A 25,335-nucleotide genomic window follows, 5' to 3' on the forward strand; every position below is an offset into this window, starting at 1 on the left:
GGTTCTAAAGTCAAAACCCACAATTACACCCTACCAGAGGAAAGCAGGAGTCACAAGTCTTAAAGGTTTCCATTCAACTGAATAAAACAATTTGCTTTATGCTGTAAAACAACAGACTTCTGGCAGCTACAGCTATGGCAGCATCAGAATAACAGTCTGTCGGGGAGGATGTGGTGGACTGGGGAGCGACTGGGGAGCTAAAACTAGGACAGAGTGGAGCTACTCTGGGCAGTTCAATCAAAGATGCTGGCGTGTTTGAATGTGGCAGACGCACATCCTCCCTCAGACTTCCAGCCCTCACTGAGTGACTTGTGATACCACCACAGTGTAAATGCTGTGGATAACTGCTCTGCTGTGTGCTGTAAGGGAAGAGTACACACATGTCTCTCAGAAATGAAAATTTTATTTGTTTATTATTTATCTATTTATTCATTTAATTTTGATACTGTGTCTCACTAGAACTTGATTTGTGGACTAGGCTGGACTTTAACTCACAGAGACCAGCCTGCCTATGCCTCTACCTCCCAAGTGCAGGGATTAAAGGCATGAGCCAGCATGCCTGTTTCAGAAGAAAATTTTAAAGGTTTTTAAAACCATGGTTAATTTCTCAAACGCAGAATCCTAGGGTACCCAGAGCCAACAGTATTTCAAATCACAGAAAGAGACAAAGAAGTGAACCCATGGTGTTCCTGAGTCACTAGAGCCAATCTTTGTGGCTTTTAAAGGCAGAGTCCTGGAACTCGCTCTGAAGATCGTGATGGCCTCGAGCTCACAGAGATCCGCCTGCCTCTGCCTCCCCAGTGCTAGGATTAAAGTGTGCACCGCTGCTGCCAGCTGCTTCCCTCTCAGTTCACGGAACACTGGTCCTCTAGCTAGCCTTATCATTTACAAGTCTCACGTATCTTGCATAGGCCTTCTGTGACATGAGCTGTCTAACTTTGAATCTCATATGGGAAAAATTCAGCCATCACACTCTAGGACAAAGTCTTTTTTTAATTTTTGCAAACATTTTACTTATTTACTTTTATGTTTATGTGTATGGATATTTTGTCTGCATGTATACATGTGCACCACGTGCATGCAGTGCCCAAGGAGGCCAGAAGAGGGCGCTATACCTCTGGGATTGGAGTTAGCGTTGTGAGCAGCCATGTGGGTGCTGGAGGATCCATAACAGGTAGGACAGCTAAAATATCTTCATGTTACAGCCTTTGAAATATTTCTTTCTCCTTACTAGTTTCTTTTTTAATATCAGCAGACATATTAATCAAGTTATAGACATATTTGAAGACTTATTGTTGAAACCAATAATGTCAGCATGGACACAGAACATCTGTGTATATATATATATATATATATATATATATATATATATATATAGAGAGAGAGAGAGAGAGAGAGAGAGAGAGAGAGAGAGAGATTTGAAGGTTTACCTTTTACTTTTACCCTCTGATATCTTTAACTTTTATAAGGTCATAGTTGCATACAACCAGCAAGAGGATCATGCACAAAAGGCATATATGCCTTTACCTGTGCCTAACTTGAAATCCTCCCTGGCTATATACTTCAGGATGACCAGTTGTTTAAAAACCTGTGTCCACAATCTGTTTGTGTGACCTCAGGATGGCTGAAACTCGTCTGTTGGGGCCACAGCCCAACGAAGTAACTGCTCAATAAATACCTAAGGACACAGATTTGGTTCCTCAGGTGCTGGGCTCCTTCCTCCATCCTCCAATGTCACAGCTGGATGAGTGCGCCAATCAGGCTCTCTTAAACGCTGCAACCTGGGGCTGGATGTCCCAGGGGGAGCAGCAACCCGCGTTCGCGCTCACCTTCTCTGGGCGCGTATCGCTTTAAGGGCGACGGGGCTGCGCGCGGGCCTCGCTCTGGGCCGGAGCCTGCGCGTCCGTGTCCCCGGCGAAGGCTGCGTCTGCCGAGGACCCAGGGCGACGAGCAAGCTGGGCGATGCTCCGGCTGCGCGGTTGCTGCGCGCGTCCCCGCGGTGCTCCGGTCCGGAATGAGCGGAGCCCGGCGGGCAGCCGCGCCCTGCGGGTGCTGGTGGACATGGACGGCGTGCTGGCGGACTTCGAGGGCGGCTTCCTCCGGAAGTTCCGCGCGCGCTTCCCGGACCTGCCCTTCGTGGCGCTGGAGGACCGGCGCGGCTTCTGGGTGTCGGAGCAGTATGGACGTCTGCAGCCTGGGCTGAGCGTGAGCACCCGCAGGCCCCTCAGCCGTGCCCCGCGGGAGGGGAAACCGAGGCCGCAGCTGTCCAGTCCCAAGCCAGCCCGACTTCCCCATGACCTCTGGCGGGTCGTTCTGTACTACAGGGCTTCAGGGAGGACGGGGCCACAGCGCTAGGGGACCCATAGTTCAACAGTTGCAGGCTGTCACCTTGGCTTCCAGCAATCTCCTTACTCTCTAGCCCTAAAAAATCTGCCTGGATTCTCTCTCCTTCTTTCCCTCCCTCCCTCTCCAAACCCCCACCTCTGCTACAGCCCCTCTCTACCCACTTCCCTTTAGAACTGGAGATTGAACCCAGAGCCTCCTCAAGGTTAGACAAACTCTCTGTGACCTACATTTCCAAGCCTCTTACTTTACTTTCTTTGTCATTGGCGCTCACTAACTTTACTGGCTGCCCTTGGACTAACTCACTCGGTAGCCTAGGCAGGCCTTGAAATTTTGATCCTCCTGCTTCAGCCTCCCAAGAAGCTGAGATCACAAGCCTGTAACACCAGGCTGGGCTTGGGTTTTAAATTCTTGGTGTATTTGGCCTCAGATAATTTTGTTACATGGAAAAAAAATAGACTAAGCATTATGCCTCCGTACCCCTACGCAGACATGGCTATTTCTTTCTCTCCACGAATTTGACAGTGTCTTCACCCTCCTCCTGTGCTCCAAACCATGGAAGCATATATTTCAGTGATACCGTTGCTAGAGAGTATGACTTTCTGGGTGTCACATGAGGAGTCAGAGTCAACTTCCCTCTTGACCTGTATAAGGCCCTTGGGCAACCCCCTCCCCATGGCTAGATAGCTATCCAGGCTTTTTGGTAGAGAGAATGTAATTTGGAGACTTAAACTACTCTATGAAAGGAACAAGGGAATTCGCCCAGCATTTACCTTAGAGAATGAGAGCCATCTTTCAGTTGGCTGCCCAGAGGCCACGGCTAGAGGAGTGGATGGTGAGAAGGTGATATATACCAGGTTAGTAACACCTAGTTTTTCACGTTCTCCAGGGACTGTGATGTCAGTAAGGTAATGAAGGAAAAGACACACAGACAGAAAGCTGGGTTCAGCCTAATTGCACTTTGCTGGAGAAGCCTCAGCATCCCTGGAAGCTCAGGGCATTTATTGTACGGAGTTGGACAGAAAGGCAGGTGCATACAGGTGAACACGGAGGCATGGCTTGTGGTGGACAGCTGGGTCTGGGAGACAGGTTTAGCTCATCTAGGTAGGAGTCATCTGCTTGTGGCAAACATCCAGGGGAGAAAGCTGGGGCGGACATTTTCTGTACACACTGTCAAAATCTACAGTCAGACCAGAGGAGGGCTTTATCATGCTTCAGGCTTCATCCCAGCCGGGAGGCTTTGCCTTTCCTTCATGACTCTGCCTCTGTCAGCAACACGCATTCACTCTGGACTTTCTCCAACCCCTGCATGGTCCACTACTTTGTCTTGACTGTAGGAAGATGCTACTGTCTTCACTTTGTACACAAGGAAAACCTGCTCCCACGTCACAGGATAGCAAGGCGTGCAAGTTGGATTCCAACCCAGCAACCTGCCTGCCTGCTGCACGTGTTTCTTTTTCCCCACTCTAATGTCTGTCCTGTTCCCTGTTGTGCTTTCTCTTTTAATTTCATCAAGGTGCACAGCCCAGTGATAGAGGATTGCCTAGCAAGTGTAAAATGCTAGGGTTCCTTCCCAGCCCTGCAACTCTCCCCCCAAATCCCAGACCGCTACATAATAAATCAAGCACCTCTACAATAACTTGGTTTATTGAGGTACTGGAAGGGGACATGGGATATCATTTTGTTCATTCTCAGATGGTATTTCTGCAGGTGACTTCCACAGAGCGCCCAGGTAGCTGACATCTCCCAGTGCTGAGAACTATGAAAAGCTTTAAGGCAAAGGAAACAATCACCTGGGTCACCTCTGTAGCCTCAGCAATCAGTTACTGCCTTGCATGGGGTTCACTTGTAGATGACTGACCAGTGCTCAAATTTGGGGCGGGGGGAACACAATTTCCTTATAGGATTGTATTAAATTTATTGATTTATTTGTTTAGTTTGATGTGTGTGAGTGTTTCATCTGCATGTATACATGTGTGCTATGTGCAGTTCTGGTGTACGAAGGTCAGAAGAAGGTATCCAGAGCCTTGGAACATCCTTTCAGATGTTTGTGAGCCACCATGGAGATGCTGGGATTGAACGTAGGTCCTGTGCAAGAGCACCAGGTGCTCTGAACTACTGAGCCGTCTCTCTAGCCCCGGGAATACATTGATGGGATAAAATGAAATCTACCCAGACTCTGCGAGCAGTCTTGCTCCAAACCAGCACCATCAAGAAGAAGAGGAAAAGAAGTCTGCAACAAAGACTTAGCGGTTTTAGCTTAGTGATCGCATTTACATAGGCTGCGTGAGGCCCTGGCTTTCAGCAGCAGCACCGTAAAACAAGGAAATGTGCAGTGGCTCAGTAGCTCTTTGTGTAGCTACTCCAGGCCCAAAGGGACCAATTCCCATCTTCTAAGTGCAAGGTGAGAGAGCACAGGGAAGAAGGAGGGGATGGGAGGAACCATTAATTTCCACCTCATTCCTTTTCCAAGCCTAGGTATAATGGCTGCACTCATTTTTACTTTGTGTTCTTACCCCTTGGTATTGGGAAAACCCATTCCAGGACCTCCATGGTACCAAAATCTATAGATGCTCAGGCCCTTTGTGTAAAATAGCATGCATTGTGTATGACCTGTGTAGTCCTATATAGCTCAGCCCGCTATAGGAGACATAATACGAGTGCAGTGTAAATGCCATGGAGATGGTTTTAAATACTGAATGCAATACGGGGAGTAACGCCATAGTAAAAGCCCTCTGAGCATTCAGTACATAGTAACTCCCCCTAGTATTTTCTGTCCGTGGTTGTTTGAATCCATGGATGTAGACTCCGTGGCTCCAAAGGGTCAAGGAGTACCTTTGTCTTTATTCCTTTCGGTTTCCACAGTACTCTTGGAAGGAAAGCAGGCTGAGGTGGAAAGAAAAGCTCATTTTAGCTGTCTTAGATTCCTCAGCTGTTAGGACAGAGAACTGAGCCCAGAGGGGGCGCTGCCTCTACCAGTGCTTCCCAGGGAGCTGGGAGGCCAACTACGGACTTGGCATTGGAACCCCGTGTCTGTCCTGTCTCACCAGGACTTTGGGAGGAAGGGATGGGTCTTGTCTTTGTGTTCTTGGTGAGAAGCTCTTTGAGAGTGGTGACCAGCCCAGAGTTGGCCCACAGCAAGGGTCATACTGACTCCGCATGTGAGTTCAAGTCCTGATGGCATTACCCTAAAGTGGCCTTGAAGGAAATCATGCTTTTCTTAAATTGTGAACCAGCAATCTTTGGTCCTTGTAGGCTGTAAGGGTGGGACTTGAGAATGTGTCTCAGTAACAGTGTGCTTGCTCAGCCCGTGTTGTTGACAAGGGAATGGGTGCTCTTTAACCAGGCATTGGTGTTCCTGTGCCGCACACATGGACAGCACTGAGATGCTCTGCTCTCAGAGGCTGAGATGTCTTACTTCCCCCTTGCCTGGCCCTAGGGGAGATCTGGCCAGCACTCTGGGAACATGAGCTCTGACCTACTCATACATGGTAGAAAGGGGATCCTTACTCAGCCTGTTTTGCTATATGGCATCAGTTTTACTATAGCTAAAAAGAGGATTTATATTTCTTTCTGGGACAGGGTTTTATTTTGTTGCCCAGCCTGACCTCAAGTAATGGGACTAGCATGGGCCATTAGGCCTGGCACAGGGTTTGGATTTTGGCTTTCAAATTTATAAGCAACAAAATCCCTTTTTGGGGGGCAGAGGCAGGTGGATATCTGAGTTCAAGGCCAGTTTAATCTCCATAGAAAATTCCAGGACAGTCAGAGCTACACAGAGAGATCCTGTCTCAATAAAATAAAATAATGTCTTGGTTCCTAGCACATAAGCCAGGTGAGAGCACAGCTGTTCTGATTGGTGTGGTGAAGCACCTGGGACCCTCCTAGCTGTCCGTTTCTCAGCTTACTGTATTTCTATCCTTGAGGACCATAGTGCACTTCAGTATCTCTGAGTTCCTTTAACTTCCAACCCTAGTGGTTCTTTTATTGTGGCCATGCATGCATTCCCTTGGCCCCCGCTGTGCACTGGCTGTGTGCTGGCTGTGTGCTGTGCTCTGGCTGTGTGCTGGCTGTGTGCTGTGCGCTGGCTGTGTGCTGGCTGTGTGCTGTGTGCTGGCTGTGAGCTGTGTGCTGGCTGTGTGCTGGCTGTGTGCTGTGTGCTGTGTGCTGGCTGTGAGCTGTGTGCTGGCTGTGAGCTGTGCGCTGTGTGCTGTGCGCTGTGCACTGTGTGCTGGCTGTGTGCTGGCTTGTGCTGTGCGCTGTGTGCTGGCTGTGTGCTGTGGGCTGTGTGCTGTGCGCTGGTTTGTACTGTGCGCTGTGTGCTGCGTGCTGTGCACTGTGTGCTGTGCGCTGTGTGCTGTCTGTGTGCTGTGCGCTGTGCACTGTGTGCTGGCTTGCGCTGTGCGCTGTGTGCTGTGCACTGTGTGCTGGCTGTGCGCTGTGCGTTGTGCACTGTGTGCTGGCTGTGCACTGTGTGCTGTGCGCTGTGTGCTGGCTTGCGCTGTGCGCTGTGTGCTGTGCACTGTGTGCTGGCTGTGCGCTGTGCACTGTGTGCTGTGCGCTGTGTGCTGTGTGCTGGCTGTGCTAGGCAAGCCTAGCGCATGTGTACTTTGTGAAGACTGTCCTCAACCTGAGAACACCAGGTGGCTCTCCCCGAACTGACACCTTAGTTTGTCTCTGCTGTGTCCTAAGAGAAGTCACATCCTTTCTGAGAGGGGGGTTCCAAGCACATGCCAACTCCTTGTGATTCCCCCAGGACATGGGTCTGGGGTGAGTGTAGGGAGTCTTGAACCCCCTTTCCACCTAGTAGCAGCCCTGCCCAGCTGTGTGTGTTTCCAAGAGGAGGGTGGTGGGACAGTAGGGACCTGGAGGTGACTTGCATTTTTGACTTCTTAGGAGAAAGCCGTCAGCATCTGGGAGTCAAAGGACTTCTTCTTTGAACTCGAGCCTCTGCCAGGAGCCGTGGAAGCTGTGAAGCAGATGGCCAACCTGCAGAAGTACGTATGTCTTCCTGCCTTGGGACTCTATCTTTAGCTTGCTGTTTTGCCCTTCTCTCCTCAGCCCTACAGAGGCCCATTGCATTGTCATTGCTGACCCTGGTAAAAGACCTTGCAGGCACATGCTGTGGGCACCAGTATGGGCTTTGCCCATCAGGGAAGTCCATCTTGCTGTTGTGAAGTAGCCACACAGGGTGGAAGAGCCTATTCAATTGCCATATGCTGAAAAAACGGGGAGCAGCAGGCCTCACCTGGAAAAAGAGGGTTCAGAAAGGACAGGGTGTCATCTTGTTCTGGTGAACTGAGAGCTTGTGTGTGGTGAAGCCCTCACTCAGCACCCACCCCCTACCGTTCTCTGGAGCCTATTGGAGCTGTGGACAGTGTGCGTCCCTGAGATCTTTTACAGCCTTATTGACGAACTCCACACCGTGTAGCTTCCCCATTTCAAACGTACAGTTCAGTGGCTTTTAGAACACTTACAAAGTCGTGGAGCCATTGCTACTGTCAATTTCAGATTTTTCTTGACCCCCTAAAAGAAAATGTCAAACACATTAGCACACTGCTCATTCCTGCTCTTCTCTGGTTCCTAAAAGCCACTAATCCACTTTCTGCCTCCCGGCCTTTGCCTGTTACAGACAGTTCATATAAGTGCTGCCATCTAGTGTGTGGTCTGGCTTCTTAATGATTTTAAGGTTTATCAGTTTTGTAGTAGCTGCCAAGGCTCGCCGTTTTAATCTTGTGAGTGTGTGACGGGGGTTGGGGGGGGAATTCAGGGTATTTTGTATGACAGGCGAGTGCTGTAACCATTGAGCTACACCCCCAATCGAGTACTTACGCTTTTGACAACCGAATAGTTCCTGTTGTATAGACAGACTGCATTTTGTGTGTCCGTTCCTTAGCTGGTGGACGTTTGGACTGTTTTCACCTTCTGACTCTGGGAATAGTGCTGCTGTGGACATTAGTGTTAGCATTTGTTTGAACACTTGCTGTTACTTCTTTGGAGCATAATCAGAGTAAAACTTCTAGGTCATAGGATAATTGTATTTAATGTTTTAAAGACCCATCAGGCTATTTGCCACTAATTTCAGCAAGACTGCAGTTTCTTGATGTGTTTATCAACACTCGTTACTGTCTCTTATTTTTTTAGCTGTCCTGGTGGTGGCTGTGACTATGGTTTCTCATTGCGGCTTTTCTTTTTCCTGTGTTTTAAGATTTTAGCTTTAGCTCTTAACCAAATCATTTTATTTTAGGTGTATGGGTGTTTCATTTGCATGCGTGTCTGTGCCCCACATGCATGTTTGGTGTCTGTAGACAGCAGATGAAGGTGTCAGATTCCTTGGAACTGGAGTCACAGATGGTTCTGAGCCAGTGCTGGGAATAAACCCGGATCCTCTGGAAGAGCAGCCAGTGTTTTTAACTGCCAAGCCATCTCTCCAGCCCCTTAACTTTGGGTCTTACTTTCAGATATGATCCTGCCTATCTATCTAATCTGTCTGTCTGTCTGTCTTTGTGGTGCTGAGGCTATCTATCTGTCTGTCTGTCTATCTTTGTGGTGCTGAGGATTGAACCAAGGGTTTTGTGAATGTTAGGTATCATAGTTACTTTTCTGCTGCTATGAAGAGACACCATAACCATGGTAACTTATAAAAGAAAGCATTTAATTGGGATATTGCTTAAAGTTCCAGAGGGTTAGTCCATGATTATTGTGGTGGGGAGCATGGCGGCAGGCAGGCAAGCAGGACACTGGAGCAGTAGTTGAGAGCTTATATGTTATCTTCAGGATGGAGGCAGAGAGATTGAAATTTGCCCTGGTGTGAGCTTTTGAAACCTCAGAGGCACTCCCAGTGACACACCTCCTCCAGCAAGACCACACCTCCTCCAGAAAGGCCACGCCTCCTCCAACAAGGCCCCACCTCCTGATCTTTAACAAACAGTCCACCAGCTGGGAACCAGACATTCAAATGGCCTGTGGGGCCATAGTAATTGTAATTCGAACCACCAGACTAAGTGGATGCTCTGGTTATGACCCAGTTTCTCTGGTCCTTCCCCCCCCACACACCCAGATAGGTTTTCACTAAGTAGCTCTGACTGACAAGGAGCTTGCTGTGTAGACCAGACTGACCTTGAACTAATGGAGATCCACCTGCCTCTGCCTCCTGAAGGCTGGGATCAAAGGCACACACCACCATGCCCAGCTCTTCTCTATGCACTGTGAGTCCGGAAGAACTACTTTTGTGTGTGAGTATCTAGTAAGCCCACCTCCTTTTGTTGAGAAGAATGTTATTTTTCCCATTGAATCATCTTGGCACCCAGTTTAAAGTAAATTGACCCCAAATATAAGGGTTTACTTTGAGATTTGCCCATGATATTTCTTTAAATGTAACAAACTGAATGACATAAATGTGATACGGTCTTCATTGTGCTGTATACAAATGCCTCTATTACTCTCCACTCCCAAATTCTAGTACGATGTTGGTGGGGATGGTTTGCTGCCACGTTTGAGTTTAACCCCAGAATCCACACAATAGAAGGAGAAAACCTATTGTGGTAAATTATCCTCTGACCTCCACATGTGACCTCCACCCCACACACAGTAAATGTGTAGATTCAAATCTGACAAAATGAAGATCTGTTACCACCTGGGGTCAGAGGAGGTGGGAATGGGTACTGATTGCTTAATGGGGTTTCTTCTGTAGGTACTAGAAATATTCTAAAAGTTAAGTTGCAGCTGTGTTAGTAAAACCCTTCAAATACATTAAAATGTATTTAATTATATACTTTAAATGGACAAATATTATATTATATAGATTATATCTCAGTACAACTTAAAATCAGGCTAGGAGTAGTGATACACACCATAATCTTAGCCTCAAGAGGCAGAAATTGGTGGATTTCTGTTGAGTTCAAGGCCAGTCTGGTTTATGTAACAAGCTCCTGGTCAGCCAGGACTACATGGTGAGACCCTATCTCACAAACAATATAAAACAACAAACCCTAAAATAAAACAAAAAAATGTTAAAATTAGTTTGACTTTTAAAAAGATACAAACTGTTAATGTGTTCATTTGACCGAGTGCAAGAAGCCAGACAGGAAAGCAAACTCCAGATGAAGTTCTAGAACATACGAAAGCAATTTGTAGTGAGAGAAAACAGCTTGGTGGAGAGGGTGTGTTCCGGCCTTGACCATAGTGATCCCCTTTTTGTGGCATTCATATCCTACAACTTACCAAAAATTTCCCTTTTAATAAGTGCAGTTTTCAAAACTTTTTATATTTTATATATGTTTACCTGTATGTATGTGTATCACATGCATGCTTGCATGTCAGCTGTATCTCAGTAAAACTGCTTAAAACCAACCAATTTGAGTCAGATGGTGCCTTGTGTAGACCCATCTACTCAGAAGTCAGAGGGATTATATGAGCACAGGAATTCAAAGCGAGTCAGGACAATAAAAAGAGTCTGCCTGTGCCTCCTTCCCACATAAAGGGTTAGTTTGGATGGAGGAGTTAGAATTGACTAGGCTGTCTGTATTGCGGTTGAAGAGTTGAGTGTAGGCAAAACTTGGGACTGAGAGTTGAACAAGTCATTCTAAGCTCTGGAGTAGGCAGCATGTGGTGGCAGCAGGGCGGGGCGGGGAGATGGCTGTGTGGTTCGGACCTCAGCAGTCAGGCGCTGGAAGGAGCAGTGAAGAAGAGGATGGCAGCTTGTCTTCCTTCCCTCTGAGGTTTGGGGTGTGAGGAAAAGCCTGTCTACAGCTGGACCTTTGGCGAGGCAGCTTTCAGAGAGGCTGGGCAGATGCTGTCACCCTGCCAACAGTGTCATCTCTGCACCTGATGTTTTCCTGAACACTGAGCAGGAACAAGCAAAACCCCCAGAGGCCACCAGACAGGCTTCCACAGAACTCCCCAGGGACTAATTTGCCAAAGAGAGTTGGAGAAATAATACTCTTCCTGACTCGATGGGCCAGCCCATACAGGTGCCAGAGCAGAACACAATGCTGTGACTCTTTGGGACAGGATGATGTTGCTGGTTGGAGGTCCAGCCTGTGGGCATGAGGAGGAACAAGCACCTGGGAAGCCCTTTTTGGCCAGGATCAGCAACCCAGAGCTGTGATGGTGCATTTATTATGCAAAGCCCATGCTCCCCTCCCACCCCTCATGAGGCCGCAGAGCAGGAGCGCTTGTCTTGGTGAAGCCTGGCTCCCTTCCTCCTCCATCACCTGGCTATGGCTGTCATAGATATGACTGCCAGGTGATGGAGGGTAGCAGGTGATGGAAGGTAGCAGGTGATGGAGGGTAGCAGGTGGTGGAGGGTAGCAGGTGATGGAGGGTAGCAGGTGATGGAGGGTAGCAGGTGATGGAAGGTAGCAGGTGGTGGAGGGTAGCAGGTGGTGGAGGGTAGCAGGTGGTGGAGGGTAGCAGGTGGTGGAGGGTAGCAGGTGATGGAAGGTAGCAGGTGATGGAGGGTAGCAGGTGATGGAGGGTAGCAGGTGGTGGAGGGTAGCAGGTGGTGGAGGGTAGCAGGTGGTGGAGGGTAGCAGGTGGTGGAGGGTAGCAGGTGGTGGAGGGTAGCAGGTGGTGGAGGGTAGCAGGTGGTGGAGGGTAGCAGGTGGTGGAGGGTAGCAGGTGGTGGAGGGTAGCAGGTGATGGAGGGTAGCAGGTGGTGGAGGGTAGCAGGTGATGGAGGGTAGCAGGTGGTGGAGGGTAGCAGGTGGTGGAGGGTAGCAGGTGGTGGAGGGTAGCAGGTGGTGGAGGGTAGCAGGTGGTGGAGGGTAGCAGGTGGTGGAGGGTAGCAGGTGGTGGAGGGTAGCAGGTGGTGGAGGGTAGCAGGTGGTGGAGGGTAGCAGGTGGTGGAGGGTAGCAGGTGGTGGAGGGTAGCAGGTGGTGGAGGGTAGCAGGTGGTGGAGGGTAGCAGGTGGTGGAGGGTAGCAGGTGGTGGAGGGTAGCAGGTGGTGGAGGGTAGCAGATGGTGGAGGGTAGCAGGTGATGGAGGGTAGCAGGTGGTGGAGGGTAGCAGGTGGTGGAGGGTAGCAGGTGATAGAGGGTAGCAGGTGGTGGAGGGTAGCAGGTGATAGAGGGTAGCAGGTGGTGGAGGGTAGCAGGTGGTGGAGGGTAGCAGGTGGTGGAGGGTAGTTTCAACCAACTGGGGCGCGGTTCTCTTTCACCTGTCTATAGGGTCTGCAGTATTTTTCCCTTTATTTTCTCTCTCCTCCCTTTCTGGTGCTGAAGAAGAAACCCAAGGCCTTGCGACACACCTTTTCTACCATTGAGCCCTCAGCCCTCTTGCATCCTTTCAGTGCTGTGCCTGTTACCAATGCTTCTTTCTCTCCCCGTTTTCTTACTCAACTAGAGTATGCATTAACCCAGCTAACCTTCTGGGTCTAGTCCTCTAAAATTGCCCACCTCAGAGTTTGTTGCCTGTGACCAGGTGTATCATCTGTGGCTTCCCAGGACCTTTGATTCAGGCAGAAATTAGAAGCTGTAGCCTCTCGTGGGGAAGATCAGAACAGTGGGTTTTCCCGTGACAGGTACAGGCTTAGACCCTGGCAGGGCTCCGCTAGCAGAGGTGGGCAGTGCGTGGTGATGTGGAGATAACTGCACGGCTCACTGTCCTTTCTCTCCCGGCAGCACTGATGTCTTCATCTGCACAAGCCCCATCAAGATGATCAAGTACTGTCCCTATGAGAAGGTAAGGAGTCCATCCCAGGCGAGGGCTGCTGTGTGGTACAGGGCCCCGTCATGGTGCTCCCCGCCTCTCTGCACCAGCCTGAGGCTCTGTCTCATCTGCTGGATGGACATGTGACAAGCTAGGTGGGAAGGGTACCTGTCACACTTATCAGATATGCCTGGTCCGGGAAAGTCTGGTAAAGCAGGGATGAAGGAGAGAACCATGTTCAGGGAGGGGTCAGAAGCTCAAGGACATCCCTGCGTGAACAGAGTCCTCTCACTCATTCCCACACTCACTCCTGTGGTTCTGGGACTGGAACTCAGAGCATCCTGCCTGCCAAGCAAGCGCTCCGCCATTTAGCACCATCCTCAGGCTTATGTGAAAAGTCTGACCAAGAGCTGGCGTGGTGGGCTAAGCTGTAACCCCAACACTCAGTAGGCTGAGACAGAGGGATTGCTAATCTGGGCCTGCCTGTGCTACATAGTAAATTTGAGGCCAGTTTGGGCTACAGTGAAATCGTCATGCCTACCCCCCCCCCCAAAAAAAAATAAAACAGAAAGAAAGAACATCTAAGCAAGGAAATGTGATTTTTTTTCTGTAAGCTCCTTTGTCTAATGAGAGAAGCAGAGTGGTTAGATGACTGGCCAGTACAGGTACCCTGGTTGGCTGTCAGAATCTACAGACACTTGAGTTCCTTTACAGTTTATTTACACATCTCCCCGTCCCCAGGTGACTACAGCACCGCATGCAGTTATCGCACTTTTGCTGCAGTTGCTCTATGGTTTTGTGTAGGGAGCGATGTTGAGAAAGTCTATAAAAGTCCAGTGTAGCCGCGGTTCCTGGTTTCCACTGCTTGTGCCGTGCCTCGTGCTGTGTACCGGCTCTACTAGCAGTGTGCCCTTCCCCTGGCCTTCCCCTGGCCCTCCGTGTAAAATGGATCCTGTTTCCTGTGGATTCTCTTTCTGAAACATGTCTGGTATCTTTCTGCTTCTCTCATTGCTGCCACTTTGAATTTCTTTGTAGAACTAATGTGACTTCATAAGGTGGATCATGTTCAGCCCCATGCTAAAATTCCTTCCCTGTAAAAAGCCTGGCCCCACAGCCTGCCTGTCTCTTTCCATCCTAGGAGCTCCCACTCCTCAGCATTTTATGCTGTCCTTGACTTGTAGTATGGTTCAAATGTGAAACACCCTCCATAGACTCTTGTGACCGCTTAGCCCCTGGTTTGTGGTGCCGTTGTGAGAAGTTGTGGAGCCTTTAAGAGACGGGGTCTGGCTGGTGAATGTGGGTTCCTGGGGGCAGGTTTATGGGATGGAAAGCCCGCTTCCAACCTGAAATTCTTGTATCTCTGTTTCCCAGATGTGAGCAAGCTTTCCCATGCCTTCCCTGCCATAATAGATTTTGTGTCCTCAAACTATGAGCCAGAACCGATCCTTTCTTCCTAAGTTTGTTCTTCCAGGTTCTTCACTGCACTGACAAGCAAAGTAACCAATGCAGTTAGCAACGTCCCTCTCCTCTGCACGCCTCTGGTCAGATGCTCACTGCATTTGCCTTGTCCCTCTCCACTGCACACCTCTGGTCAGATGCTCACCACATTTGCTGACCGCCATCTCTGACGTTCATTCATTCTCTATGTCATAGCAGCGGCATAGCTGTCTTGGCCCTGGTTTTCTGTACACCACTCAGAATGGCTCTTCTTGTTCCGGAATTATTTTTGTCTCCTACCAGACTGAGATCTGCGAAGGTTCTAGCTATCTTCTTCCTCAGTACAGAGCTAGGCACCTGAGGACCACTTGAATAGATCCGCTGTCCAACAGAGAACTATCAAAACCATTTTCAAAGTATTTTTTGAAACCCAACAAGAGTATTTATATAATTTCTACCCGTCCTCCCCTCCAGCACTTCCCCTGCTCTCCCTCCCTCTCAAATTCATAAGCTCCTCTTTAATTGTCCTTAGAGGCAGGATTCCCCGGAATAGTGCTGCTGGCCTGATCCTGCAATTCTCATACTGCAGCCTTCCAAGATTACAGGTGTGAACTACCCCTGGCTTAGCAGAGTCATTTTTTTTAATTAAAAAGTTTTAATATACCATATGGTCACATATCTTTGGTCACATTCTTTCCCATCCCCCACAAGCTCCCGGATCCCCTCTCCCTACCCATCCCATTTCATATTCTTTTTCTCTCTTAAAAAATGCAAAACCAAAGCAAACAAAGCACAAGAAGAAAAGAAACAAAATAAGATAGAACAAAACAAAACATGGATTCTGTTTTATATTGGCCAACTATTCCTGAGCACGCAGCCTGCCTGGGATGTGGTTAATACTTTGATTAAATGAAAGAGATTTCTCCCCTCCTAGTAGCTCTCAATTGCAAATAACTTCTTGGTTAGGGGTGGGACTCAGTGCCCACTTCCCCTTCTCCATGCTGGGAGCTTGTATAGGTCTTTTGAGTGATCTGAGTTAAGGTTTCTACTGCTATGACCAAAAGCAGCTTGGAGAGGAAAGAGTTTATAGACTTTACATATCCTGAGTCATGATCCCAGGAGGGAAGCCAAGGTAGGAGCTCAAACCTGGCAGGAACCTGGAGGTAGGAGCTGATGCAGAGGCCATGAAGGAATGCTGCTTACTGGCTTGCTCAGCCTGCTTTCTTACAGAACTCAGGTACCAGAGGTCATACCAACTACAGTGGCCTTGGCCCTCCCCTATCAATCACTAGTTAAGAAAATGCTCTAAAGGCTTGCCTACAGCCTGATCCTGTGGAGGCATTTTCTCAACTGAGGTTTCTTCCTCTCAGATGACCATAGCTTTTGTCAAATTAGTATAAAACTAGCTAGTACAAGGATGCTGTCACAGTCTCTGTGAGTTCATCTGTGCATTGGCCCTGTCGTGTCTTGGAGACACCGTTTTTTTGAAGTTGTCCACCACCTCTGGGTCTTAAAATCTTTCATCTTTTTCTTCAGTGTAGATCCTTGAGTCTTGAAAGGAAGAGACATCCCATGAGTGCTCAAAGGTCTCTGTCTCTGGTTTTAGGTCTCTATGTTAATTACCATCTACTCTAAGAAGAAGCTTCTCGACATGGGTTGAGAAGTGCACCAGTCTACGGGGTTTAGCTATGTGTGATTAGGAGTTGTTTCATTGCTGTGTTCATTTAGCAGAATAATTGCAGTAGATTCCTTAGGGCCCATGACCTATCAGTCTCAAGTTCTTAGCCTCACTAACCATCTCAGGTATGGGTCCTGTCTCATGGAGTAGACCTTATAGCCCATCAAAAGCTGGTTGGTTTCTTCGATAACATTTGTGCCACTATGGCCCCAGTGGGTATAGCTTTTAGCTGTAGCTGGGTGAGATTGATGATTACGCTTCTCCTTAGGGATTAAGTATATTACCTTCTAGCACTATAAACACACTCGTCAGTAGCAGTGAAGCTTCTAGTTGAGCACCAGCTTCATTTCTCTGTTTGATGATATACGTGTGTGATGTCTTCAGCAATAGGGCCTTATCGTCAGGATTTCCTAATACTAACCCTCTGATGTATGTACAGCTGGTGAAGACCTTTTTCCATTCTGTAAGCTGTCTCTTTACTTGATTGACAGTGTCCTTTGCTTCCAGAAGCTTTTTATCTTTTAACTGAGTTATTTATTTTCTTGATGACCAGCTTTTTGAATACTTTATATATTGTAGACATTAGCCCTCTAGTGTATGTATAGTTGGTAAAGACTTTTTCCCATTCTGTAACCTGCCACTTTGTCTGAATGATGGTGTCCTTTGCCGTATAGAAGCTTCTCAGTTCATGAGGTCCCATTTATTAATTGTTGATCTTAGTGCCTGTGCTAATGGTGTTCTGTTCAGAAAGTCTTTTCCTGTGCCAAGGAGTTCCAGCCTATTCCCTACTTTCTCTTCTATAAGATCCAGGGTATCTGGCCTTATGCTGATGTCCTTGAAGCAGTTGGATTGGAATTTTGTGCAGGGTGCTAGAGATATGGATCTATTTTTTTTCTTCACAGGCAGCTGTCCAGATTTAACTCTTTGTTTGTTTGTTTTATTCTTTCGTTTTTTTTTTTTTTTTTTTTTTTTTTTTTTGAGACAGGGTTTCTCTGTGTAGCTTTGGAGCCTCTCCTGGAACTCACTCTGTACACCAGGCTGGCCTCAAATTCACACAGATCCACCTACCTCTGCCTTTCAAGTGCTGGGATTAAAGGTGTGTGCCATTACTCCCTGGCAGCTATTTCTGAAGAAAGAAATTTTATACTTTTCACTTTACTATGTAGGTTATGATCCACTTTTGATTAATTTTTTACATGGAGGGGAATTAGCGAAGGTAAAGGCTCTGCTATGTCTTGCAGGTGTATGGTTCTAGTTATTTCTGTCCTGGGAAGGCAGTCTGGGCTTTTTTATTCCTTGGTCTCATTCTGACATTCTGAATGGGTTCACTAATCCATATCTCTCTTGTACTGTCTTGAATACTAGCATTTCATAATAATTTCAAAGCAGCAAATTTCCCAACATTATTCTTTAAATAATTTTTAAACTATAAAATTAAACTATAGTTATAGCCAGGTATGGTGGGCACATGCTTTTAATCCTATCACTCAGAAGGTAGAGGTAGACAGATCTGTAGACCAGACTGGCCTTGAACTCATAGAGGTCCACCTGCCTCTGCATCCACACACAGTCTTCCCATCCATGCAATAGAAGGTGCTTGTATTAGTCAGGGGTCTCCAGAGGAACAGAACTGATAGGATGAATATCCACTTATAGGATTTATTAGAGTGACTCACAGGCTGTGGTCCAGCTAGTCTGACAGTGGCTGTCTGCTGATGGAGAACCCAAGAGTCCAGTAGTTGTTCAGTTCACAAGGCTGGTGTCTCAGCTGGTCTTCATTGTATCTGGAATTCTGAAGAAATAGGCTCTAATGTCAGGGAAGGAATGGACTTGCCGGCAAGATCAAGAGCAAGCTTCCTTCTTCCATGCCCTTTATACAGGCTCCCAGCCAAAGGAGTAGCCTAGATTAAAGGTGGATCTTCCCACCTCAAGAGATCTGGATTAAAGGTGGCTTTTTCCACTTCAAATGATTTAATTAATAAAAATTTCCTCACAGGTGTACCCAGCTGCTGGGTTTTAGTTAGAGGTCATCAGAATCCAGAAGAACAGCCATCTCAATGCTCTCGTTACCACACATGGACCAGGCAGCTGTCCAGGGATGAGCAAGGCTCAGAAGCAGAGCAGTGGCATGCCCGTTTAGAAGGGGTAGCTCTGACTGTCCCGGCCACAGTCTGGGTGCTCAGGCAGGGGCCCGGCTCTGATTGTCCTGGGCCCCGAGCTCTCCTCCAGCTACAGGCAGGAGAGTTCAGTGGTGGGAACCATTGCTGGTCCTTGTTGAACTTCAGTTTCCTCATCTGTACAGAGTCCACGAACCACAGCAGCTGCTCCTTTGTGCAGCTGCTCCTCTGTGGCTTGTAGACAAGAGCCCCAGAGACCGGGTCACGGGACCGGGTTCTTGTGGTTTGATGCTGATGCTGCACCCAAGCCCATGATTATCACCCACAGGGGTGCTGGCCTTAACAAAGGAAATAAAACTTCTCAGCTCTGTGATTGGTTCATGAAACATGGTGCTCAGGGCCCAGACCCTGTCCTGCCTCAGAACCCTGGTACCACTAAGCCTAAGCTGTCTTAGTTGTGGAAGAAGCCCAGGGGTCTCCCTAGTTCTTCAATGTGCCTCGTACAGTCAGGGCCAAGAGCTGCAGGAGTGGGAAGGACGTCTGCACCCAGGTTGCCATGAGGGTAAGAAAGAAATGGGCATGAAGTACACTCACATGAGCAGCCCTTGTTTGTCTTCCAGTCTTGCCTCTGTGTCACCCCCATGTCAACACGAGTCCCTGTGTCTTCTCCGTGACCTGACCCCACTCAGGGAGGCATCCCAGGGTCTCAGCCCACCCACTCCCCATCTGCCTGGGGCAGCGTCTTCATGCGGCTAAGCTCCTTTATGATCCTAATGGGATCCTGTTTCCCTGCAGTGGGTGTCTGTGCGGGAAGATGGCCGGTAGGGCCTCCAGGGCCTCACTGAAGGCTTGGCCATGAAGCCTTTCCAGTTGGAGTAACCTCAGGCAGTCTGTCCAGAAAGGACTGTTTCTCCTTCATTGGACATTTGGACTACCGTCCTTGTCCTAAAGGGTGCCAGAGGCTACTGAGGCAGATTGCAGGGATACAGATAATGTGACCACAGTTGTGCCCCTCGCCTGGAGGGATGAGGAGTGTGGAGGTGAAGCAGAGGGGACAGTTGTAGGAACTTGCTGTGTCAGGGGAGAAGCGCGCCTGAAAAGTGTGTGTGAGTGTCTTGTCTATTGGTGCATCGTGCATGCGTGTGTGTGGTTAAAGACCTGAAGAGAGAGAACTGCCTGAAAATGAAGGTTACATTGTGAGACCTGAGGGCGTGCATGGAACAGGGCAGGCCCATGCAGCCCTCTCTTTAGGCTCTGCTCTGTTCTCCAAGTCCTTCCTGGGCTAGAGGTCACTTGGGGCCATATGTAGTCTGCTCATATGTCTGCCCAAGTCACATGGACCACAGCCGGGACTAAATGGACCTGCCTGAGGTTTTGCTGCAGTGGCTACACAGCCCTTGGGAGGTCATCCCATGTGAGCCAGTAGCATGCTTACAGCCATTTTCTAACTTCTGACTTCTGTTGGTTCTCACATGAGGCCAGATGAATCAGGCAAAGGCTCCTCTTTCCTTCTGCTGGAAGCTGACCTGACTAAAGTCCGTACCTGTCTTGGTCTTGTTCTATGAGCAGAACAGGGAGGATTTAGAAGGGTGGCCAGGTGGTTAGATGCAGCTACACCCTGGGCAGAGTGGCACAACTGTGAACCTCAGGCCCAGGGCCACTCATCCCTCTCCTGGTTCTCCTGACATGGCTACTCAGGCCTCGTCTGCTGCTAGCCTCAGTAGTGTGGTGCAGGAGGGAAGGCTGTTTTCCCAGTTCCCAGAGTGTCTTAGGAAAGAGAGGCAGTCCAGAGCGGCACCGTGGTGAAGGCAGTGTGGCCTGCCAGATTGCACGGTGTTCTGTCAGTGCTAGCCGTTCCCGTGGTCTGATATTGTTCCTGTCTGTCAGTCCTGCAGACACTTGCACTCTTTGTGTGCCTGGGACATCAGCCGTCTGCAGCACCCCTCTGCACTGATATGACAGTCAAACTCCACCCCCCCTCCCCAATATCAAATCATACGTGGTTTGAATCCACCTGTCTCTGACTTTATTCCCAGCAGAGACATTGGGCAGATCCACTGGCTATTTCTCTTGTGAGTTGGCCGCCTCAGGAAGTCACTAAGCCCCAGGACACAGTGGCAGCCAGCGTGACTAACCTCTGATAGAGTGCTGAGAGCACTCTGTGCCGCTCTGGGGCTGTCAGGTCTGGGTCTGAGTTGTGACCCTTCTGTAGTCTCCCGAAGAGTGTGCAGGTACACAGCTCCCAAGTGACAAATTCCTGGGCGTAGAGCTGCCCAAGCTGGCCCTCTGTATTAGCTTCCTTCCCTTCAGAGTTTTGAGGTTCTAGGCTGAGCTCTGTCTGATGTCATCTCCTCTGCTACCTCCAGTATGCCTGGGTGGAGAAGCACTTCGGCCCTGACTTTCTGGAACAGATTGTGTTGACCAGAGACAAGACCGTGGTCTCTGCCGACCTTCTCATAGATGACCGGCCGGACATCACAGGCAAGTAGTCTCTGGCAGGGGGAGGCTGGGTAGCCCTAGTGTCTTCTCCCTTCTCCCACATACCTCCTCCTGGGGTCTCCTCATCTCACATACCCCTTTACCAGGCGTTTATCAGCACCCAGTCAGGGGCTTCTTCCTGTTGGAAAGGCCTGGCTGCACCCTAGGGACAGGGGGCTACTGGAAGCCAGAATGTCTGTGCCTTTACCTGGACTTAGTTTGCTCTGTTGACTCTCCTGAGTGAAGAACCCAGCTTTGGTTTCAAACCTTTGTGTTTAGTAACTCCCTGCCCCCTCTTCCCCTCAGGTAGCACAGGCAAGTCTGTTACATAACAGGAAATCACAGTATGCTCCATGGCTGCCAGTGGCTTGGGCAGTGCATTTGTTCTTTTTTCGGCTTCAGCTAACGACCCCTTCCCAGAAAACAAGCAAGCCACTAGCTTGGCTCACTTAACTGACGCAGTAGGGTGGAGGGAGGGCTTCGGGTGTGGTGGGATTTGGGAGTTCCATTAGTCAGCCCACGCTGTTTCGTGCCTCCTGGATGTCTTCTGCCTGGTTTTGCCGCACTGTGGGCAAGCTGCTTCCTCCTAGTAGTTCTTTGGAGTTGCAGGTAACAGCTTGTTCTGGACACATTGGTAGGAAAACAGTTTCTTTCCCCGCAAAGTCTTCCAGAGGCTTAGGGCAACATGACCCATGGGCTTCAGCCACGGGAACTAGTAGGCCGTCACTTCAAAGAGGTTGCGGCACAGCATGGAAGGAGATTGGTACTAGTAACTGCGGGGCACACAGTCCTGGGCTTCCCACTTTAGATGGTTGGCCAGGCCGAGCAGTGATGGCAGCCCTGTCAGCCATCTCCATGTGGCCCGCTTCCTGCGTGTTGCACGGAGCACATTGTGCACAGTGCCTTGTTTTACCCTCATGCCTTCTGTAGGGCAGGCTAAGAGCATCCCTTTGCAGACAGAGAAACTGAGTCAGGAGAGGCACGGCACTTACTGATAGGGCTCATGACTGATCCCAGGCTTTGCACTGAGGCCCTGTTTCCCCCAACAGGGGCCGAGCCACACCCCAGCTGGGAGCACATCCTCTTTACCTCCTGCCACAATCATCACCTGCAGCTGAAGCCCCCTCGCCGGAGGCTGCACTCGTGGGCAGATGACTGGAAGGCCATCTTGGACAGCAAGCGGCCCCGCTGAGGGCTGTGCTGCGGCTCTCTCGTGGTCCAGTGTGGGGCTCGCAGCTCATGACTGGACAGCAAGCAACCTGCTGAGGGCTGTGCTGCAGCTCCCTGGCATTTCCTGGAGGACCCAATGGATCCTTGATCAAGACAACCTCTCGACACACTCCCCTTCCTCTCCTGGCCCAGTCCTTTACCTGATCTTGGGGCAGGGCTGGGAGAAAGGCATTTGCTCTCGGGAAACTTGACCTAGCCTCAGGCAGGGGCCATGCCACTGCCTCCCACTGCTTACAATAGGGTGTTCTCTAAGGAACGGAGGGGCCCTGGTTTAGGATCTGTGGCCTTTGTAAGGTAAAGAGTGCCAGGGGCAGATGACAGAGGGTCCCTTGGCAGGCATGTGCCCTTCCACCTCTAACATGGCGCCCTGTCCAACTTACCCACTTAGTCTGTTCTCTCCTCCTGGTGTTCAGTGGCCACCAGGCTCTCTTGGAGGCCAACAGTGACCCTGCCTATGGCTAGTGCTGTGGTCTCTTTCTCTGGTGTCCCTAGATCCTATTCACGGCCCAGCGAGGAGCCAGCAGGCTTGATCATTTGTTGACCATGTGAGAAACAAATGCTATTCACATGTAGCTACGGCCTTCTCTAGCACCTGCCCCAGGATGATCTCGTGTCCTCCGGCCTGTGATGTAAGCATCTGGGAGTCCCCCATGGACAAACAGAGGTGGGCATAGCTCTCCTTTCTGGTCCTCACGTGGTACCACGTGGGCGCAGGAGCGAAATGGCCTCAATGGCAGCACAGCTGGCAGCCTGATGGTTCCTTTTGGTCCCATTCTTCTGAGGGAGGCCCTGCTTCCCTCAAGCCCAGTACCTCACACATGTTCTCCTAACCCTGAGTCAGGCACAGGGCCTTCTCTACGCTTTCCTCAAGGCCAAGTTTCCATAGGCCTAGAAGCTGTTGTCACAGCCTCAGCACGTGTTCCTTTTGGGCTGGGTCCTTGGGAGGTGACGCTTGAACCAACTGCCCCTCCCTTGAGAATTTTAGAAACGGTGCCATTGGAGACCAGCTGCATCCTCAGAACCTGTACTTGAGATAGGCATGATGACACGCACCTGTTTTCTCAGCACTTAGGTTGGCACAGGAGTGTTGCTGTGGGTTCAAGACCAGTTAGGGTTGCATAGCAAAGCCCTGTGTAAAAACATTAAAAACCAGGACCCCAGTTTGTTTCCTGGCCTTCATACTACGCCTTCAGCACCTGTGGCAGGTGATCTTCTGACTGCCTAGGAACCGGGCTAGGTAGACAAAAAAATGTGGGTGAGAACCCTGCTCTCAGAGCTGGCCAGGAATTCCATTTCCCGTTTTTTGTCTTAAGAGCTAAGCTCTGTCACCCAGGCTAGGTAGGGAGGTCCAGGACATCCACCACCCAGTCTGGAGAAGGTTGCCCCAGGAATCCCCTGCTTGAGCCCCTCTTGACTTGGCCTTATGTGGCTTTCCATAGTACCACCCCACTGTTATCCCTTGTGCTGGTTGGGGGCCCTGCCAGTGCCGTGCCGGAAACGTGGCAGTTGTGTCTCTTGATCCTGGAACTCTGGTTCAAGCAGGGCAGCATCTGGTGATGCCTTGACCTGGGGGCCTGGAAGAAAGCCAGTCCCTGGAGTGTGGGCTCTGTGCCTGCTCCAGAGACCCTGTGTTATCTGAGGTAAGATCTCACTCCCACGCGCCATCTATGCAGGACCAGGAAACAGTGTGATAAATGAGGTGGATGAACTCATTCCTGTGACTCTTGCTGGCTTGGGCCTGGCTCTCTCTTTCCTGTCAGCCATACGGCCTGTTTTCCCGTGATCCTTATGCTGCCAAATGCCAAGTCTCCCCTTAGAGTGACCTGGGCGGTCTGGAGCCTTACAGCCCCCAGCTGTCGCAGTGAGGGAATTCTCTTTGCCTGTGACCTTCAGTGACAGGTTGGGGATGGTCTGTCATGTACCTCCTAAATACCTGAGCTTTTTCCAAGTCAGAGATCACAGCAACAAATAAGGGTCACTCAGCCCTGCCTTGAAAATACTGTGATTCTAGTTCAGGGAACAGAAACCAGGGCCGCTCGTTGCTATCCAGAATCTGCCCCACCAATGACAGACAACCCTGCTGTCTTAGTTAAGGGTACTCGTGCTATGATGAAACACCATGACCAGAAAGAAAGTTGGAAAGGAAAGTATTTATTTGACTTATTCTTCCAGTTGTGGTCAGTCCATCACTGAGGGAAATCAGGACAGGAACTCTAACAGGGAAGGAACCTGGAGGTAGGAGCTGATGCAGAGGCCATGGAGGGGTGCTGTTTACTGTCTTGCTCAGCCTGCTTCCTCATAGAACCCAGGACCATCTACCCTGGGACAGCACCAACCACAATGGGCCAGGCCCTCCCCCATCAATTACTAAGAAAATGCCCTACAGCCAGATCTTATGGAGGCTTTTTCCTCATTTGAGCTTCCCTCCTTTCATATAGCTCTATCTTGTGTCAGGTTGACATAAAACTAGCTACCACAACTGACACCTTGTCAACTTGACACACAAATCACAAAGCCACACCTTTCCTTCCTTCTTCATCCCCAAGATCACACATTAATATGGACCTCACAATATAAAATATTTCAAACTTAAAAGCCCCACTACCTCACAGTTTTGAATATTTACAATATTCAAAGTCTCAACCGTGAACTCCTATAAAATAAAAAATAAGTTATTTTTTTTTACATCAAGACGTAAGAGCCAGGGCATAGTCATAATCTAAACAAAGCAAAACAAACCTCCAGCTTTAAAAACCTGGTATCTAATGTCTGGGATCCACTCAGGATCTTCTGGGATCCTCTAAAGCTTGGGTCACTTCTCCAGCTCTGCCCTCTGCCGCACACACAGCTTGTCTTCTAGGCTCCTGCTGGCTCCACTCCACTGCTGCTGCTGCTGGTGATCACCCCGTGGTACTCACATCTCCAAAACACTTGGGTCTTCTGCAGCAACTGGACTGCACTTTCACCAATAGCCTCTCCTGGGCTCTCTTCATGGTGCCAAGCCTCACCTTTCTCCATGACCCCTTCAATCCTGAGGCTTCCACTGGTACCCCAGTGGCCTCTCCTGGTCGTCACAGTGCCAAGCTTCAGCTGCTCTCCATGACCCCTTCATTTCTTCAGAACCAGTAGCATTTGGGAGACTCTTACACAGGACCCAGTCTGGCTGCCAGCACAGGGCCTAACCCTGGCCACCTCTGGTACAGGGAGAGCTTCTGTGTGCTAACTCTGAGGAAATACTTCCCAGAAGACTTCACCCAGGCGACACTGGTCTCTTCTCAATCACCACTAATTTCTTATCTCCAGCTGGCCAGCACTGATTGTCCTGGCAAAAGGAAGGGTTCTCTTTAGTGGTTCTGGGTCTCTTGTTAATTAGAGCTGATTCTTCAGCCTCTGCTGACCAG

The 25,335-nt window shown here is 49.5% G+C and overlaps 1 protein-coding gene across 3 annotated transcripts; it reads left to right on the forward strand.

Moving 5' to 3' along the window:
* Positions 1 to 1,858: 1,858 nt before the first annotated feature.
* On the forward strand, positions 1,859 to 24,766 carry Nt5m (5',3'-nucleotidase, mitochondrial). Of its 3 annotated transcripts, none has more exons than XM_057776430.1 (5): positions 1,859 to 2,205; positions 7,240 to 7,340; positions 12,967 to 13,027; positions 20,593 to 20,707; positions 21,754 to 24,766. In XM_057776430.1, the coding sequence occupies exons 1-5, from the start codon at positions 1,963 to 1,965 to the stop codon at positions 21,894 to 21,896; spliced, it is 663 nt and encodes a 220-aa protein (XP_057632413.1). In that variant the 5' UTR covers positions 1,859 to 1,962; the 3' UTR covers positions 21,897 to 24,766. The 3 variants fall into 3 exon arrangements, with proteins under 3 accessions (XP_057632413.1, XP_057632414.1, XP_057632415.1); XM_057776431.1 differs by lacking the exon at positions 1,859 to 2,205 and adding an exon at positions 2,220 to 3,200; XM_057776432.1 differs by lacking the exon at positions 1,859 to 2,205 and adding an exon at positions 4,533 to 4,747.
* Positions 24,767 to 25,335: the final 569 nt, after the last annotated feature.

Source organism: Chionomys nivalis, chromosome 7 (genome assembly GCF_950005125.1).
Source record: "Chionomys nivalis chromosome 7, mChiNiv1.1, whole genome shotgun sequence".
Lineage (NCBI taxonomy): Eukaryota > Metazoa > Chordata > Mammalia > Rodentia > Cricetidae > Chionomys > Chionomys nivalis.